Source organism: Eublepharis macularius, chromosome 1, assembly GCF_028583425.1.
Source record: "Eublepharis macularius isolate TG4126 chromosome 1, MPM_Emac_v1.0, whole genome shotgun sequence".
Taxonomy (NCBI): Eukaryota; Metazoa; Chordata; class Lepidosauria; order Squamata; family Eublepharidae; genus Eublepharis; species Eublepharis macularius.
In genome coordinates this window covers 115635694-115652626 of record NC_072790.1, presented here as the reverse complement: position 1 = coordinate 115652626, position 16933 = coordinate 115635694, and the positions used below count along the sequence as shown (strand labels likewise).

The 16933-nt window shown below is 42.0% G+C and overlaps 1 protein-coding gene across 2 annotated transcripts in view; it reads left to right on the top strand.

Annotated features, from left to right (window-relative positions):
• Positions 1-997: 997 nt before the first annotated feature.
• SLC18B1 (solute carrier family 18 member B1) overlaps positions 998-16933 on the top strand; it is a 28536-nt gene continuing 12600 nt past the window's right edge. Inside the window, exons 1-7 of one of the 2 annotated variants that reach the window (XM_054980822.1) lie at positions 2641-2715; positions 5357-5498; positions 5601-5664; positions 6503-6598; positions 7562-7635; positions 8541-8688; positions 13796-13952. In XM_054980822.1, coding sequence (XP_054836797.1) covers positions 6587-6598; positions 7562-7635; positions 8541-8688; positions 13796-13952 — 391 coding nt within the window. In that variant the 5' untranslated portion in view covers positions 2641-2715; positions 5357-5498; positions 5601-5664; positions 6503-6586. Of the gene's footprint in view, positions 1175-2575; positions 2716-5356; positions 5499-5600; positions 5665-6502; positions 6599-7561; positions 7636-8540; positions 8689-13795; positions 13953-16933 lie in introns of those variants that run through there. The other variant, XM_054980743.1, reaches the window with a different exon arrangement.

Below are 16933 nucleotides of genomic sequence, written 5' to 3'. Positions count from 1 at the left end.
GGTTGCAGGGATAACAGACTATAAATCCAATAAAAGAAACAAATAAATAGTTCAGGGGTCTCCAAACTTGCAAACTTTTGAAGCCTGCAGGCACATTTGCAATTCTGACACACCATGGTGGGTGCAGACACAAAATTACAGTTGCAGCAGGTGATCTAGTCAGGAAAGACTGGCCACAGTGTTCCTTCAATTGCATGGTGAAGATCCTTGTGATGAGGTGTCAGTTGCTGCCAATGGAGTATTTTTAAAAATCGGCACAACGCAGCAGTAGCCTTGCTGGGCAGGTGTCACATCTGGCCACCCTCTTTCTTAAAACACTTGGTGGGCACCAGGAAAGCCATGGCCGTTTCCACACGGCTTACCTTATTCTGCAAAATAGCGAAATCTTGCGAGAAGATGCTGTTATTACGCAGGAAGACGCAATAACAGTGTCTTCTCACGAGATTTCATGCGAGATTTCGCTATTTTGCAGAATAAGGTAAGCTGTGTGGAAACGGCCCATGGTGTAGGCTGCAAGGCACACTTTAAGCTGGCTACACTGAGCATTCACATAGATTCTGTCACATCTACGGGCTGTCATTCCACTCAGGGACCTGTCATTCCAGTCCCTGAGTAGTCTATCTGGGCCCAGAGACTTTCCTTCAAATTCCATTCCACATTTTCTTTGCAACTTTTTTTTGCTGTAATGTGTTTCAATGGAGCCCATGTAAGTAAACGGACATTCCTGTTTCCCATTATTTCCAATGGGCCTTCAAGCCTCTCCCATTATTTTCACTGGGAAATCCTGTCATTCCTTTTAGTACATCTCGGCATCTCGTCCCTTTAAATTTTTTTTAAAAGGCGAAGATTTCTGAGTGAGGTAATTTCCGATTGCAACCTTTAGCCAAGAAGTGAGTAAAGCCTGCCGAGTTAGGGTTCAGATTCTACTGATGGGAAGTTGTTTGTTCCTGACAGCGAACCAGTGAAATCTCCGGCCTTGGTTTCTTGGGGGCGAACATGCTCAGTAGCTGCGACTGAAGCTGAGGCGTTCCCTCTGCCCTTTCTTGCTGCGACGGTCGGCGGCTTGTAGAGCGTGGAGAACTGGAGCTCCGCTTGGGAAGCAAAGGTGCCTGAGCTGGTTTCTTTGCTATGGGTAGTCGTGAAGCAACGGAGGTAGACGTGGGCCAGTTTCCAGGTGGGTGAAATGATCAAAAAACGAACCCCCACTTTTGTTAAGCGTTCTCCGTTAGACTGGACTTTCCCCTTCCGTAGAGTCCTAAACTCAAGATCGCTCGCAGCTCGATCCTACCGCTGCTCAGGAGCTAGTCTAACTTCAGTAGGGCAAAGGCTTACTTAGCTGTACGCTCAATGGATGGCAAACTGGAGGCCATTAATTAATTAGGCTGTAGGTAGAAAGGCAGCTCCCTCCCTCCGCATTTCTTTCGTGGCTGTTTCTGCCTGTTTAATGAAAAAAAAAGGGGGGGGGAGGATTCTTCTTTCTCATTTTTTAGAGTAAACAAGATAGTGCAAACCAGTTTAGAAAGGATCCGATATAATAGTTGAGCACATGCTGAGTGCCAAGTTCAGTCTCCAGCATCTTCAGTTCAAGCTTTTCAGATGTCGAGGAAGAACTTTCTTTTCCTGAGGTGTGCTACTGCCAACCAGCGTTTTATCTTCAAGGCACGCAGGAAAGAAGCAAATTAATTTAACTGGCTAGGAGAACATATTTTCCTCCAGAGTCTAATAATACATGTAACTGTACATATAAACTGTACATGCCTCTTTAACAGACGTGGAAAGGGCTTCCTAACTTCTGGGTAGCTCCTTTCTCAGCAGCATTTGAGTGTTATACAAGATTTCAGTGTTATTTTTGCTGCTAAAAGGGATTGTTTGTTCTCCCTTGACTTTAGATGAACTGAGCCCAGCTCCTTTAGTTCTGACCCCGCCCTCCATTATTTAAGACAAATGTCTGGCTACCATCTCTAAGTAGATGGGTTTTGAAATTTTATTTTATTGACTCAGAAGCTTTATAAAAGGAATTCCTGATTTAGTCTTGAATGGAATATTTTATTGAAGGTGGTCACACTATTAGTATAGAAATGCATTTTTTCTTACCTTATTCAGTTAACATTTACTTAATTTTTTCTGATTAGAAAATATCTCTTGAATATATAACACCTATTCATCTTAATATCTATAAGACTGACACAGGCTTCTAGAAGATCCAACTATAAAATGTAGATTATCTACAAATTTTGAAATGCTAATTTCTACTGAGACTGGAAATTCAGGTTGTGCAAAAGCCTACCCTATATTGGTTCACACCATAGCTTGGTAAATTATTTATTTCTACATACTGGGCATGTATGTTTTATTTAAGTATTATGGGATAGATTATTGGGCAGGCAGGTAGATCTATATTGGGTTCCATTTGTAACAAGATCTGGCCTGATATTCAGTATTACTTTTAATAGTAGTTTAAACTATGAAAACTACACTTGCAAGTTGCTTGTTAGCTATTTTGAAACTTGATGGGTCAAAAGCTGCCTTGCTTTTTATGTTCTTTTTATTTTTTATTCCCATTTTTATTCTAAAGACAATGACAGACTAGAAGTTCCCAATGAAGAATCCAGAAGGTTCACCAAAGAACAGATGTTTATTATGGCAGCAACAGCATCTATAAACTTCAGTTCCATGATCTGCTACTCAATCTTGGGACCCTTTTTTCCCAGAGAGGTAACTGAATGTATAACTTGGAGTTTTAACACATCTCCTGTAGGTTAAAAAAAACCAACCCATGGCATTACCCAGTTTTTGATACCTGTGTAATAATAACCATTTTGTAATTTGGATATGAAGAAATAAGTTTTCTAGCAGAGGACATAAGTACAATACTGTTGAGAAAATCTTTTCTCCCCTCCCATGGGAGTGTTTTATTGAAATTGGGGAAGCTCAGCCCATGCAGCTTCCTTCGGCCTTAGTATTGTTTGACATAACCAGGAACCCTTCTTCCTTTCCAGTTATAAGAAGTTTCCTTTTGCTGATGCCCTTCCTTATGCCGTTCTGTTGGAAACACTTACCCAGCCTGGCATTTGGATACATGTGCAATATTATCCTCAAACTGTTTAATTATGCATTGCTGAGTTGAATCCAGTAGACTAGCTAATAGAGCCATGATACGGTTTGAAGAAGAGCTATGTAGTGACAGGACCATTTTGGTTTAACTCTAGAAATCTGTGAATTTCCAGTATTTTCAGGCCTACCTCTTACCCCTTAATTCAAGAAATTTGGGTTTACATTTTCCTGTGTTGTGAAAAATCTTGCTTGATTTCACAATACAAGAACAGCAGCGGGAGGAAGCACAAACTGAAAGCATCTGTATGTGTGTTGTAAGATGTGTGGCACATTTTTCTGTGGTTTCCAATGGATCATATATTATGCAAAACCAAGATACAGTTTTTGTTAGTGTTATCAACGGAACATGGACAATTCCACTAACTATGGCTAGTTAGGCAGAGCTGTGGTTTGAAATCAAAGTATTATCTACAGTTAAATTTAATGAACTTTTGTGTGACATACAAATATGGACAGCCTAGCTTTTTCCTGGTGCCGTCCTTGATGCTTTGCAGAGCAGGATACCAGTTGTATTTCTATGAGGGAGAGGGAAGTGGTGGGAGAAGGCAATAAAAGCGGCAAACTGGGATTTGAGTGATATGAGCAGTGTCTTGATTTCAGAAACTAACTGTAACCATGTTTTTGTACTGTGTTTGAACCAACCCCGTGTGAAAGAAAGAAATCCTGTTATCACAGCTCACTCTGGGTTTCACCTGTGAGGGAACCTAAAGAAGAGAGTGTCTGTATATTGGAACAGGAATATAGGCTGTTTTCACACTGCTTACTGGCCATGGAACATCGTGCCAAGCTCCCAGAACGATAGCGTCTTCCTGGAGCGATTTCGTGCGAGAACAGGAGTTATGATGGGAAAATTCTGGGAGCTTGGTGCGATGTTCCATGGCCAGTAAGCAGTGTGAAAACGGCTATACTTTCAGATCAGAAGGCATCTTCTTAAAACAAGCCTGATCTTTCATTTTAAAAAAAATATTTAACTTTTTAGGCAGATTTTCTATCTAGTGGACTCAGAGCATCTAATAGTAATCCTTTAAAATAATTTTGGGGGAAAAATCTCAAGCCAATAAAGTAACAGAGAATTTATCCTCAGTTCAACTTGCCACCTTCAAAACGAAACAATTTTGTCTTAGACAGTTTTCTAAAAACTAGCAGAATAAAAACTTTCCTAACATTTTCAGTGAGGCTGTTCCAGAGTATGGGAACCACCACTATAAATGCCCAAGACTGGATGGGGGAGAACGATGCAAGCCGCTTTAGGGCTTCTTTGGAGCCAATAATCTTATTTAGGAGGCATTTCTTCTCGGTTGTTGACAAATTCTTCCTTTGAGTATTACCTTCACCTGTTACCAATCAAATGGTGTCCCACTTGAGGTCAATACTATAGACTTGTTCTTTACTCACACCTCCTTAAACTGGTTAGGGAAGTTCTACAAGCAGAAAAACCTGCCTTCACAGGTCCCCATGACCTTTTTATAGCAAGGTATATATGTAACAGCTAAGATGTTAGAAGTAACATAGAATCAATTGTTTTCCATAGACAGACAAAGGTCTTGCTTGTTGTGGGCATTCAAATAAAATCACAGATATGTAACTTGCTTATTTGGGTTATTTATTTTAATCTGCATTTCTATGCCTTGTGTGGAAACCCAGATTACTCAATAACAAATCTATTTGCTGTCAACTGACCAACTGGGAGGGGAGCAGGTGTTCCGGATGGCAACACACTTTCTCCAGGTGCTCCTTATAACTCTTAACAACAACATTCGATTTATGTACTTCCCTTCAGAACTTAACAGCCACTCTGAGCTGTTTACAAAGTATGTTATCCCCACAATAATCACCTTTTGAGGTGGGTGGGGCTGAGAGAGCTCTGGAAGAGCTGTGACTGCCCCAAGGTCACCCAGCTGGCTTTGAGTGGAGGAGTGGGGAATCGAACCTGGTTCTCTAGATTAAATTCCCACCGCTCTTAACCACTACACCAAACTGGCTCTAGAAAAGAGTTGCAAAAAAGGGAGGATTTTCCCAAAACAGCCAAAGAAGAGATGTTGTTAATGCTGCTCTTCTCAGAACCCTTAACGGGTAATATACCCCAGGGCACAATCACCAGCAGGGACTTCCAGTTCTTCGACCCAGAGATGCAAAGCCAACGAACCTCACATAGGTAAGCAAGGAAGGGTGATCATTGTCTTCACACATGGATTGCTTACTTCATTGCCTGCTGTAACATGTACCTCCTCTCTTGGTTCAGCAGACCTGCTCTCAACAACTGCTAGCATTGTCTCCTTCACAGACGACACAGGATAAGTGTGCACAGTGCAGAACGTTGAGCAGGAGGCTTGATGATACGCCAGCAGAGCACTACTGCAGTGTCAGCAGGGTATTGTGCCAACGTAAGTAGAAAAAACGGGGCTCACAAACATGTTTGGTTGACTACTGGCTGTTCCAACCATTGTTGCTGCTGGAAAACAGTAATGGCCCTTTTTGCTTTGCAGAACCACAGCCCCATAGGACAAAAACTGCCAATGGAACTTCAGTGCAGCTCCCTTCAAGGGATGGGTAAGTGACACTGATGACTGATGACACTGTTTCGCAAGATGTGAGCTCTAATGTAGGGGAAGAGGGAGGGTTATTCGAACAGTGTGTAGGTGATTCACCCTCAAATCTCTTGCCCCGTGCAGAGGTCTTGAGCTCACTTGTTGCTACTGCAGAATACTGCCTTACTGTCATTGTGTTTCCTTTGGCTCTTTGCAGGCAGCCCTTCAACAAGTATAGAGTCCAAGACATTCACAGAACAGTGCCAAACGTTTATGCAGGCTACCGTACAACCAACATCTGCAGCTGCCTGCTCTGTGTTGCTAACCTAGCTCCTACACCATTGCAAGCTGCTTAACAGGCCACTGATTAGGCCTGTGATGGGCATGTGGTGATAGGGAAACCTCTGCTTGTGATTCTGATGACAATGAATCAATCAGAGGCATGGGATCCCTGCTAGGCAAAGACCTGGCAACCACATTCATCTGGATTGCTTTCAGAACCCTTCTCCTGATGCCATTCAATAAATGTCTTTCACCACCATGTCTCTGTTTTAATGTTTCGTGGATTTATTATACAATGCTGTCCATGTGACTTCTTTCATTATTTTTTCTCTGCTCATACAGAAATTAGGAGATTTCTTTGCAGCAATAGATGATTGATTTGCTCTGGTAATCCAATAGACTTGAGCAGCCTTGGATAAGATTGTACTGCTTTAGTTGCTGATGCTAAGGGGAGATCTTGGGCTTGGATTTCTATTGCCAAAATTTTTGTAAAAGCATAAATCGTTTTCCTGCATGCCTTGGGTGCTTGTGTTCTGAATCTTTGTGCCTGAAAGCATTTTTCTTCTTTTTTAAAAAAGGCAAAACAGAAAGGTGCTAGTGATACTGTAGTTGGATTCATTTTTGGATGCTTTTCTCTATTCAACTTCATCAGTTCTCTGATAATGGGGAGATATGTGAGTATCTTCAATTGTTTCTGTGCTATCAAAATGTACAAAAAATATTCAGCAGTCTTATTTCACCTTAAAGACTCACAAGATTTTATTCCAGCATAAACTTTCGTGGATCAGAGCCTACTTTTTCAGCTGCTATGAATGGATGACCCTGGCTATGCAGTCACTGTATATAGGAGATTGTCTCCCCACCCCCATCCCCCAACAGCAGTATCAAAAAACCATGAAATGCAGGAAGTATAGTGTGGGATATAACTGTGTAAAATGCAGATATACTCAAGAAAATTTAGGAGACCGTTCATGAGTTAGATTAAGCTAGCTATCACTTTTAGTGGAAGAGGATCATAGATTTTGTTAAGATAGTTGTAGTTATGGTGAGATAAAAATACTATATCCTGGTTTAACTCCCTACCCTGGTGGAGAGAGAGTGGGAAACCTTTCAAAAAATGCATATCTAGTTGTTTCACAAAGGAGTCACCGTTCTTTTGTAGAAGGTGAGGTTCAGACCGGAGTGTCTTGATTGAAATATCCTCCCTCTAGTTTCTAAAGATTGTGACTTTTAATGTTAAATCTGTGCCCATTTATTGTTTATTGAATATGTAAAGGGCAGAATAATATTGTTACACATGGTGACATACATTGCATTGGAGGATGGTCAAGTGGATGAGCCTTAGATAGTATCGTTTAAAGGGGAACCCCTTTAATGCAAGCATGCAAAAGGATATTCTAGAAGTAAGAGTCACTTTTGGCATTCAGTATGGGCAGTCATTGGTGATACATTTCCAGGTAAAATTGCCTGGCTTGGAAGCCATATTATCTTGGCAGAAAAACAAATCCCCCAAAGTGGGTAGTCATGGGGTGGATCCTAGCATTTGTTTGAAGGACCAAGGGAAAGTTTCAAGCTCTTTCCTTTTTTTTTCTGGTAAAGTGCTGGGAACTTCTGACATTGTTGTTTATCCATTACAGCTTGTCCAAATCGGAGCGAAATTTATGTTTGTTTCTGGAATGTTTGTATCAGGCTGTGTTACCATTCTTTTTGGGTGAGTGAATTTTGTTTACTTTTTGTATATGTTATTAATGTACTGTCTTTTTGAAATTAACACTTGGCTTGTTTCCATATTGCAGTAATGGTGTGGAGAATGGAAACTGCTTTTGTTAAACTTTTAGTCTGCACCAGATAGCGGGAAAGACACTGAAATTCCTCCATCCTAATTTTTTCCCTGTGCAAGTGCTACAAGCAAATGTGCAATGGAGAGTCAGCCCTCTGCACCTGGTGCTTTCATGGTCCAAAGTGACAGTCTTTGAGAGAGAATAAGCAAACTCAGGAAACGAATATTCATTGTATTTTCCCCTATGCAGGTTTCCCTTTGGATAAGGAAACTAAAGAAGCAGAAGTGCAGGTTGCTTATGTGCTGCTATGCTGGTGCCAAATCCAGAGCTAATCTTAGTTACAAACATTTGCTTCACTACAGATATTTCATATATTTTTATTGCAGATAGCAAATCAACCAGGCGAACTAAACAAATGCAAGCTGTGAAGAACAACCTCTTCTGCTACTTTTTGCATTCTTCTCTCTAATGACTGCTAAAATACTACCTTGCCAACAACCTGTTATGGGCTAAAGCAATGGGCTTAGTTTGTTACAGAAGAGTTTTGTGGCACCTTAAACTAGCATGTTCGCTGTGTTACTAGCTTTTGTGAACTAGAGCTCATTAGATGCATGAAATGTGACCCTCACTTGGTACAAAGACAGGGGAATGTTACCATTTCCTAGGTCTTCTGGCCTCCCTTTGTAAATGTGTAGCATTACTTTGCAGAGTACAAATAAAACAAGATCCAGTCAAAAGAGTAAAAGATGCAGTCTGAGTGGGATCAGACCATACTTGATATGCTTGTGCGTGATCAACTTGGGCTCTCGATTAATTTGATTATTTTTTTTGTTAGAATGTTGGACAGAGCACCTGATGGGCCAGTATTTATAGGATTGTGTTTTTTGGTTCGAGCTATTGATGCAGTTGGCTTTTCTGCGGCAATGACAGCCTCATTTTCTATTCTTGCAAAAGCTTTCCCCAACAATATAGCTACAGTTCTGGTAAGTATTAAGCTACTTATTGAAAAGATAACATATCTTACACTTAACATTACAGCTACTGCTCTAGTAGTCTCATCCTAATTTCTCAAATACTGTCAAACAGGATCTTCAACTCCATAGCTGGCAGTCTCCTAGTTTATGAAATACTTAATGGGCACAAACCAAAGCCCAAACACCAGTAAATAGGATGAAACAGAGGGCGCTTTTTGAGTTTGATAAGATGATCATTTACATGAACTCAATAAGATATGCAAAGTTCAATCACATCTAACATTTCTGCACATGCACAGGACAGCTTCCCTCCCTTCTTCCTATTGCAGCCCCAAATGCTGTCCATGCTGTTCCTGAGGATGGGAGATCCCAGGAGCAACATGAATTAGAGAGCAACCACAGGAGAGAAGAATTGGCAACGTCCTCCCAGATAGGTCTAGTTGATGGGGGAAGCCAGGTGATGGGCAGCTATAATCTTGCAGCTGCCTGTCTTTGATGTGCCACCATGTTCATGTTAACCATCAGCTTGTAAACAAATATACAAAAACCATTTGTGGCTTCATCTTTCTGATATTTGTCTCATCATCCTCAAGATATGACTAGAATGCACTTCCAGTCACGGCCATGCTGTCAAAGGGGAGCATATGCTGAGCTCCTCACATCTTTTGGAGAACTTGGTTATGGGATGAATTATGCTCAATGAATTTTGAAATGAGAGTGTAATTTAGGACCATGAGATATACAGAGCATGTGAGTCCCTGGGCTTCATGAACTCCATAAGAAACCTTGCAGCCAGTAGTCTATTCAGAAGAGGACATGCTTAGATCATCAGGCCTACCTCCTCCCTGTGCAGAAATAGATGGTAAAAGTGGCAGTCAAGGGAAATAAAGGAAGAATATAGGGGAAGATGGGCTGGAAGCTAAAAGAGAGAGTTTTTGTTCTGAAACTCATGGGTAAATGGCTGGTTTTCCCTTCTTCCTTTGGGGTATGCACACACTTTTTAAAGGCAAGAAAGTGTTGCAATGTTGTAACATTGCAACATTGTAAGATTACTGCACTTTCCTCCTGGCTTTAAAAGCCAGGAAAGAATTAAATAGCTGCTTTCCCCTCCCTCCCAGGCATGTTTCAGGCTTTGCCCCAGGGGATTAAAAACCAAGTGTTTTGCACAGCCCTTTGGAAACAAAGTGGCAGGAGAGAGGGAAAAGCAGCTATTTAATCCTTTCCTGGCTTTTAAAGCCAGGAGGAAAGTGCAGTAATGTTACAATGTTGCCATGTTACAACACTGCAACACTTTCTTGCCTTAAAAAAATAAGTGTGTGTGTGTATATACCCCAAGGGAGGAAGGGAAAACCAGCCATTTAGCCCTTTTCTGGCTTTTAAAGCCAGCAGGGAATAAACTCCTGCAAACATGGGAAGAAGACCAGCCGGCATGCAGCATCAGGGAAAGGGACATTTAAACCCCGAATCAGCTGCTTGTCGGGGATCTCCCAGCCAGTGGGGTGAAATGCCCCTTTCCATGCTGCTTTGCACAAACCAGTTCAGGAACTGAGGCAAGTTCGTGGTTCGTAAAATAGGATGAACTATGGACCGCGTGGTTTTTTTTCCCCCAGGTTAGTGCCCACCTCTAGTGTTCAGTACCAGTTCTGGCTTCTGAAGCATGCAAAATGCAGGTGCACACCAATCATTTTTAATGTCGCAGAAGCTTTCTGGAGAAGCGAGTTCATGAAATCTTGTGTTGTGTTGCGTTGGTGGGTCCAACTTGATGGCCTTGATTGGGGTAGAATAGTGGGGTATAAATTTTCAAAATAAATAAACCTGTCATTCTTTAGGATGTCATAATGGAATTTATGTTGTAATTGCAATTTACCCACTTTCTAGTAATTCCTCCAAAAACTGCATTTTCCCACAAACCACTGAGTTGTTGTTCTCCTTGTTAGAAGGTGTGTGTGTGTGTGTGTGTGGAGGGGATGGGGGTTGATGGTTTAGAGAAATTCCATCGTTTGGTCCCACCCAGGGTTATATTTGTGGCAGGACTTGGATCAGGAATCTTTTGACTGCAACATCTGAATCTAGAAGACTCAGTTGTCCTTTTTCTTCCCCAAAGAAAACAACTCCATGTTTTATTCTTTCATGCCTGCCCCAGTGACCTCCCAAAATAAAGACAACTCCCAGGAAGGATCAGGGTGGCTTACATGGCAATTTTGTTCTCATGTACAGCTGAGGAGAAAAACAACTGTACAAATTAGGAAGATTTTTTTCTCTCGAAATGACATCATCCTCTCCCATTTCTTTCACTTTTATGAATGTCTGTCTCATGTCATCTTTCACCTTCCCTGTCTTTTGTTGCATGTGCTATTCATGTCACAAGCACAGTGCCATATACACAAGCCATTTGTGGCCCAAGATATTTGTAAAAGAGAAGAATCTTGTGCTCTGTCTGGTGGTACGCAGGGAGAAAGGAGTAAGGCTATATACTTGTTTGTTTCCTATCTTTACTGAATGCCCGGGAAGGAATTCATGTTAGATCCTTGGCTGTCGGACATCTTAGAGTACATATACAGCCTAGAGGGTCTGATAGAAGTGTTACCTTGAGACCTGCACCACGCCTCCACTGAAATTATGTTATGCTCCGAGAACTTTGGAGTATTGTCATGGACATAGTTAGGACTACGGAGGAACAGTTGCTGGATATGACCAAGAAAGTCACTCAAGATACCTTTGTACACTGAAACAGGGCTATCCCAACCCCATAACTAGACAGGCTGCAAAGGGAGTTTAGAGGCCTAGAAAAGAACAACCTTAGGGAGGAGAATAAAGCAGTAGAATTACACAGTCATGTTGCCATGTATAGATTAGAAGACCCCTCTAACTCATATTAATATATATACGATGTACCGTGGCCCAGGTGCAGGGAGTATCTGAGAATGGCAGGAACGTCTGACTTCATAGAAGCTGGCAACATTATTTGAGAATATTTACATTGGTGGAGGGTCAAAATATATTCAGATGTATGAGAAACTTGTACTCACTAATTCTACATAGGCCGTTAAGACACAAGGTAGCAAGAATGAACTAACTATTGTTATGTTAAAAGATGATGATTCAAGTATGGATAACCTTATTGGTGTATGAAGTCATAAGTTAGCCAAGAATTTGAATCTTTGAAGTGGGATAGGCAGCTATTGCTAAAAGTCTGAAACTCTATAAAAATGGCAGGCTAAACTGATTGAGAGTTTCTTCTTGGAGGGGGCTCCTTGCCTATGTATTTTTGAGTAGAATACTTTTTTGGACTCGTGTACTTGCTGTACTTTAATTATTTATGTAGTTATAATGAATGGTACAATTTTCCGTTGACTGAGTTGATACCAAGAATACTGAATAATCATTTTGTAATAATAAAGCCTTAAAATGGAAGCAGAGACTCCATAATTATATTACTTGTGTACAGTTAGAGGTGACGAACTTAAGACATTATCTATAGTGTACCTCTAGCCTCTAGCCAGGAGGTAAATGATTTGATAGAGGCAAGCTAACTAGATGTTCAAGGCTCCTTAAGACCATGCCTATATCTGAATCAGGCCTGACCAGAGCCATCCAGAACAGTATTCTTAATGTACTGGAACACTTGGGAGAAAATTCAGTAAAAAGCTTGTTTTTGTGAGAGAGATGCATGAAACTAATTGGATAAAGCCTGTGTTATTGGAGAGTTGACCTTTAAGCTCTTCCAATTGAGTATGATGGCCTATTAAATCATAAAAAGTCAAGACTAAATAACATGCATCTGGGTGGTGCTTGAGGATGTAAGACTTTTAGTATTCTTAGTAATAGTGTTCAGCCATGTCCCTTTCTTCCTTTCCTTTTTTAAAAAAGAAATCAGTATCATTATCTTGAAATGGAGACTGATATGATTGCATAAAAAAACTATTCTAAAATATTAGATGTATATATTTATACTTATAGTCTTCTTTTAAATTTAATTGTGGGAGTTCACAATAGTTCTTCATTTCTGTATTACACAAGTGACAGGCGATTTCTCTTTGTAAATTACCTTTAGTCATTGCTTTCTTGGTTTTATGTCATCCTTATGATATATCTTGTCATGGTGCACGTCTCTGTATTAGGGCTGCCAGATTCCCTGCTCCCACCCTCTGCCCCCTGCACTCACCTGATTGACAAGGGGGAAAGGCCTCCGGGCATGATCCCAGTGCAACTCTACAATGTCACTTCCAGGAGCAACATCACTGTAAACACCCCAGGAGCTCTCTCATGCTTCTCACCAGGCCAATTTGGGTCCCAAATGGGTCAAATCAGCTCCATTTGGGGCCCAAATCTGCCCGGTGTGAAGCATGGGAGCGCTCCTGGACCTGTGCAATGATGTTACTCCCAAAGGAATAAATAAGGTAAGTGCCAGGTTCCCCTCCCCTCCTGACTGGAGGGTAAGGGGACCTGGCAACCGTACTGTGCATCCAGGCCCACTACCTAAACTACCACTATCTTTCACAGCTACCGACTCATGTTCCTGTTCTGTGCCTAATGGCCTCTTTGTCCTTCCAGTACAGTTAACTCTTCCTCCATGTTTCCCCTCCATTCTGCCTACTATCCCATCTCTCCCACCATACTCTCAGAAGAACGAGAGGGAACTTGTAGGGGCACTTATCATTAACTGTCATGCAGATGGTGGCAATCCTTGATCTCATGTATGATCTCTAGAGTGCAGCTCTGTGTTAAATGATAGAAGCTGTTCTTATCTCTCACAAAGAACATGTCACTCTTAAGGGAAATGCAGGAAAATGGAGATATGTAGGGAGCCAATTTTGGTGTCCTAATAAAAAAATTATTTTTTATTCCCTCTTTTCCTCCAAGGAGCACAGGGCCATATATATAACCTTTTTTATTTTCACAACGACCCTGTAAGGTATGCTAGACTGGGAGTTGCACAGAGAGATTCATTGCAGAATAAGGATTTGAATCCAAGTGTTGTTCCCAGTTGGACACACTAATGTTACACCACACTTGTATCACTAATCTTTTGATTTTTATTTAAATTTGTGTCAATGAGACTGCTTTGTTTTAATATAGTGTTGTTCTATTTTCCTTTTTTTCCTTTTCTTTTCAGGGCAGTCTTGAAATTTTTACAGGGCTGGGACTTGTGCTGGGTCCACCTATCGGTGGCTTTTTGTACCAGTCGTTTGGCTATGAAATCCCTTTCATTGTACTTGGAAGTGTAGTGATAATCATGGTGCCTCTGAACATGTATCTCTTACCAAAATATGGTACGTAGTTTCTCTTCCTTTACTGTTTCAGGTTGGATAGGCAGGGAGGGTGGGAAACCCTTGTGAAAACCCTCTCCTGGAGCCTGTTGCCACTGCGTATAAAAAGGTTATTAGAAACAGACTGTAGCTAATTTACAGTCAATGCCAAAAGCATTATTTGGTCATTTTGGACATACCTCCTCTTTCTGTTATATACACCAATTCCTTTCCTAGCTCATAGTGTCCTGATGATCATATTATGGTATATATGTGCCCTCCATAGAAACCTACTTCAAACCATGGCTTGCCATTCGGTATAGTTGCCATCCTTCAAGTGGGACTTGGAATTGTGTTAGAATTGCAACCAATTTCCAGACTACAGACATCAGTTCCGTGGGAGAGATTGCAGCTTTGGAGAGCAGACTCTATGGCAGTATATATCCCAGCTGAGCTACCTCCCCTCCCCAAACACCATTCCTAGATCCTCAGGAATTGTCCAAACCAGAGCTGGCAACCCTGGATTTGGGGTGCAAGCACAAACCATAATTTGCCAGGTTAGATATAGTAATGATAGTCCCCTTATATTCTTTGCAATCTTTTCTGCTTTGTGAACATTTTCCTCATTTTGTATACGTTCCCTTCACTGAGTGAGTTGCCCAGAAATGCATATCAGTCTGGTAGCATCTTTGCTCCCACAAGCAGCCATCTTAAGTAATGAGTAAAGTCTTCTCCAAAACTAATCACTATCATTTGGCTGCTCCTCCTCAAATGTGGGAAGTGTCAAATACCCTTCAAAGTGAGCTCTCCCCCAATCTCAGGTGAAGTGTGTAAGCTCTGCCAATGCCTTTAAAATCCCAGGAGAAAGAAACTTCCATGCTTATTCAGCTTTGGGCATGTAAAGGAGTGTCCCTTCTGTAAGTGGCATTTCTTGACTTTGCTGTGCTGACATTTCTTCCAGGCTCTTCCAAATCCCTCACTCCTTTCCCCCTTAATTTCCCCTTGATCTCCTGAAGCAACCTTTTCATCCTGTTCTGCTTTTCCTGATAAAGCATCTTTCTCTGAAGCTAAGTGCCTGTCACACCTTGATTTTTCTTTCTCTGTATGCTTGCAAAAAGTACATATCACTGTCCAGTTATAAAGAGTTCTGAGGTGGAAGAAGGGAGGGTAAGGGAACACCTCTGATTGCTCTCAAGGTGTGGACCCACTAGTGACAATGGTGTCAAGATTCAGCTGCTTCTGCCAAGCAGGAAAGCAAGGAGCAGAGGCAGCCGCTTGGGCTAAATGCTGACTTGGGGGTGGGGTGGGGACCCTCCCCCTTTCTGCTGCAGCTATAATGGCAACTTGTGGTTTGCTCAAATTCAGGAAGTTGGGGAGGCAATTGTAGCATAGTGCCAGGATGGAGAAAATGCGGGGTGATGATGGCCACAGGCCTCAGTATGTAGAAACGTACTACATATAAACTGAGATTCATACATGTGTAACGGGGGCATTTTGCAGTACAGCCTCCCCACCCTTCAGCCCTCATCAGAACTTTAAAAATCAGCTCACAATGAAGTACTACAGGAGCAGAAAGTATAATAAAAAGCCCCATTGCAGGTTGTGGGGGATTGGCAGGTTGTGTGGTTTTTTGAGAAACATTTGAAGTATATCAAGTCTGGGAAAAGATAATAGCGTTTTCATAATGCTGAAGGTGGTGTAAAGGAGATATTGTCTATGTGCATTTGTTTCCATTTTTACCCTTGTTAACAAGTGGGCCATTTGTTGTGTTTCAAAAATCTGGAAAACTTGCTTGAATTGAGATGGCAAAGTGGCAAAAGAATGTGAATGTGTTGCCAGAGCAAAGATGCCTTTGTCATGCTACCTTCCACTTTCCTAAAAACTCTTGTCTCCAACCCATATTTATAAAGAATCTGTGCTGCTTCTATTTGGTCCATATTAAGGCATATTAAGTACAATGTATTGCTGAATTAAAACAACTGAAGAAGGATCACAGCTAAGAAAAAGATGATATACTCCAGGTGTAGGCAATTTCTGGCATGGATGCTAAATGATGGCATGCCACATTGTGTTACTTGGCATGGTATTTCTCTTGCTCTGCTCAGCTGTAATGAAAATGGAACAGGTCTGGGAAGCCAAAGAGCAGACTAGAAGCCATCAGGTTCTTGAGGAGGCATCGGAAGCACAACCACTAATGTTTCACACTGACTTTTCTAAAGTAGTCTCATTTTACTTGTGCCAAAGAAAAAAATAGATCTATATACACCAAGTGCAGTGTGTCTGGCCAACTGCAACCCTTGTCTCTGGCTCATTGTCATCTTCACCAAAAAGGTTCCCACGTGTACCCCGTCAAAGTTATCCCAGGGTCCCGCCAGGTGGTTCAAGGCTGTAGTTTGTCAGTGCAGGCAAAGGAGGACGTGAGGCAGTATAGAGAGGTTGTAATTCAGTCCATAGGTCATGCACAAAGTCAAAGGGTCGTCACTAGGACCAGTCCGAGGTGAGTTCAGAAGCTGAAGTCCAGAAGCAGTCCAAAGTCACAGGAGTGAGGCCAAGGCAGGGTCAGTGGCAGTCAGGTCAAGAGTGGTTTGACTCGTTTTCACGGGCAGTCTCTCCTTCTCTGCGTCCTTTAAAACTGAGACGCTTTTTTTGCAGCTGTGCTGCATCTGGCCCATGCATGCACTCACCCTCTACTGATTGAGTCCAGGTGCCTCTGGGCTGCTAAACGTGCACTTCATCTCCTTTCCAGTAGTTCATGCTGGACCCTCCTCTGCCTGAGCTCCAGTAGCTCCGGAGATGAGCGAGGTGAGGTGAGGTGGGTAGTGGGGTGCTGTTCCATCCTGCTTCATGGACTGGGACAGTCGGGATGCTGCTATCAGGCAGTTGTTCCTCACTTGCCCGAGCAGCCATAGCTTCTGGTGGCAGGCTGTCTGTAGCTGACTGTGGGTTGGGACCTGCTTCAGCTGGTCCCTCCTCTTCCCCTGAGGTGTCTGCCTCATCAGGACTGG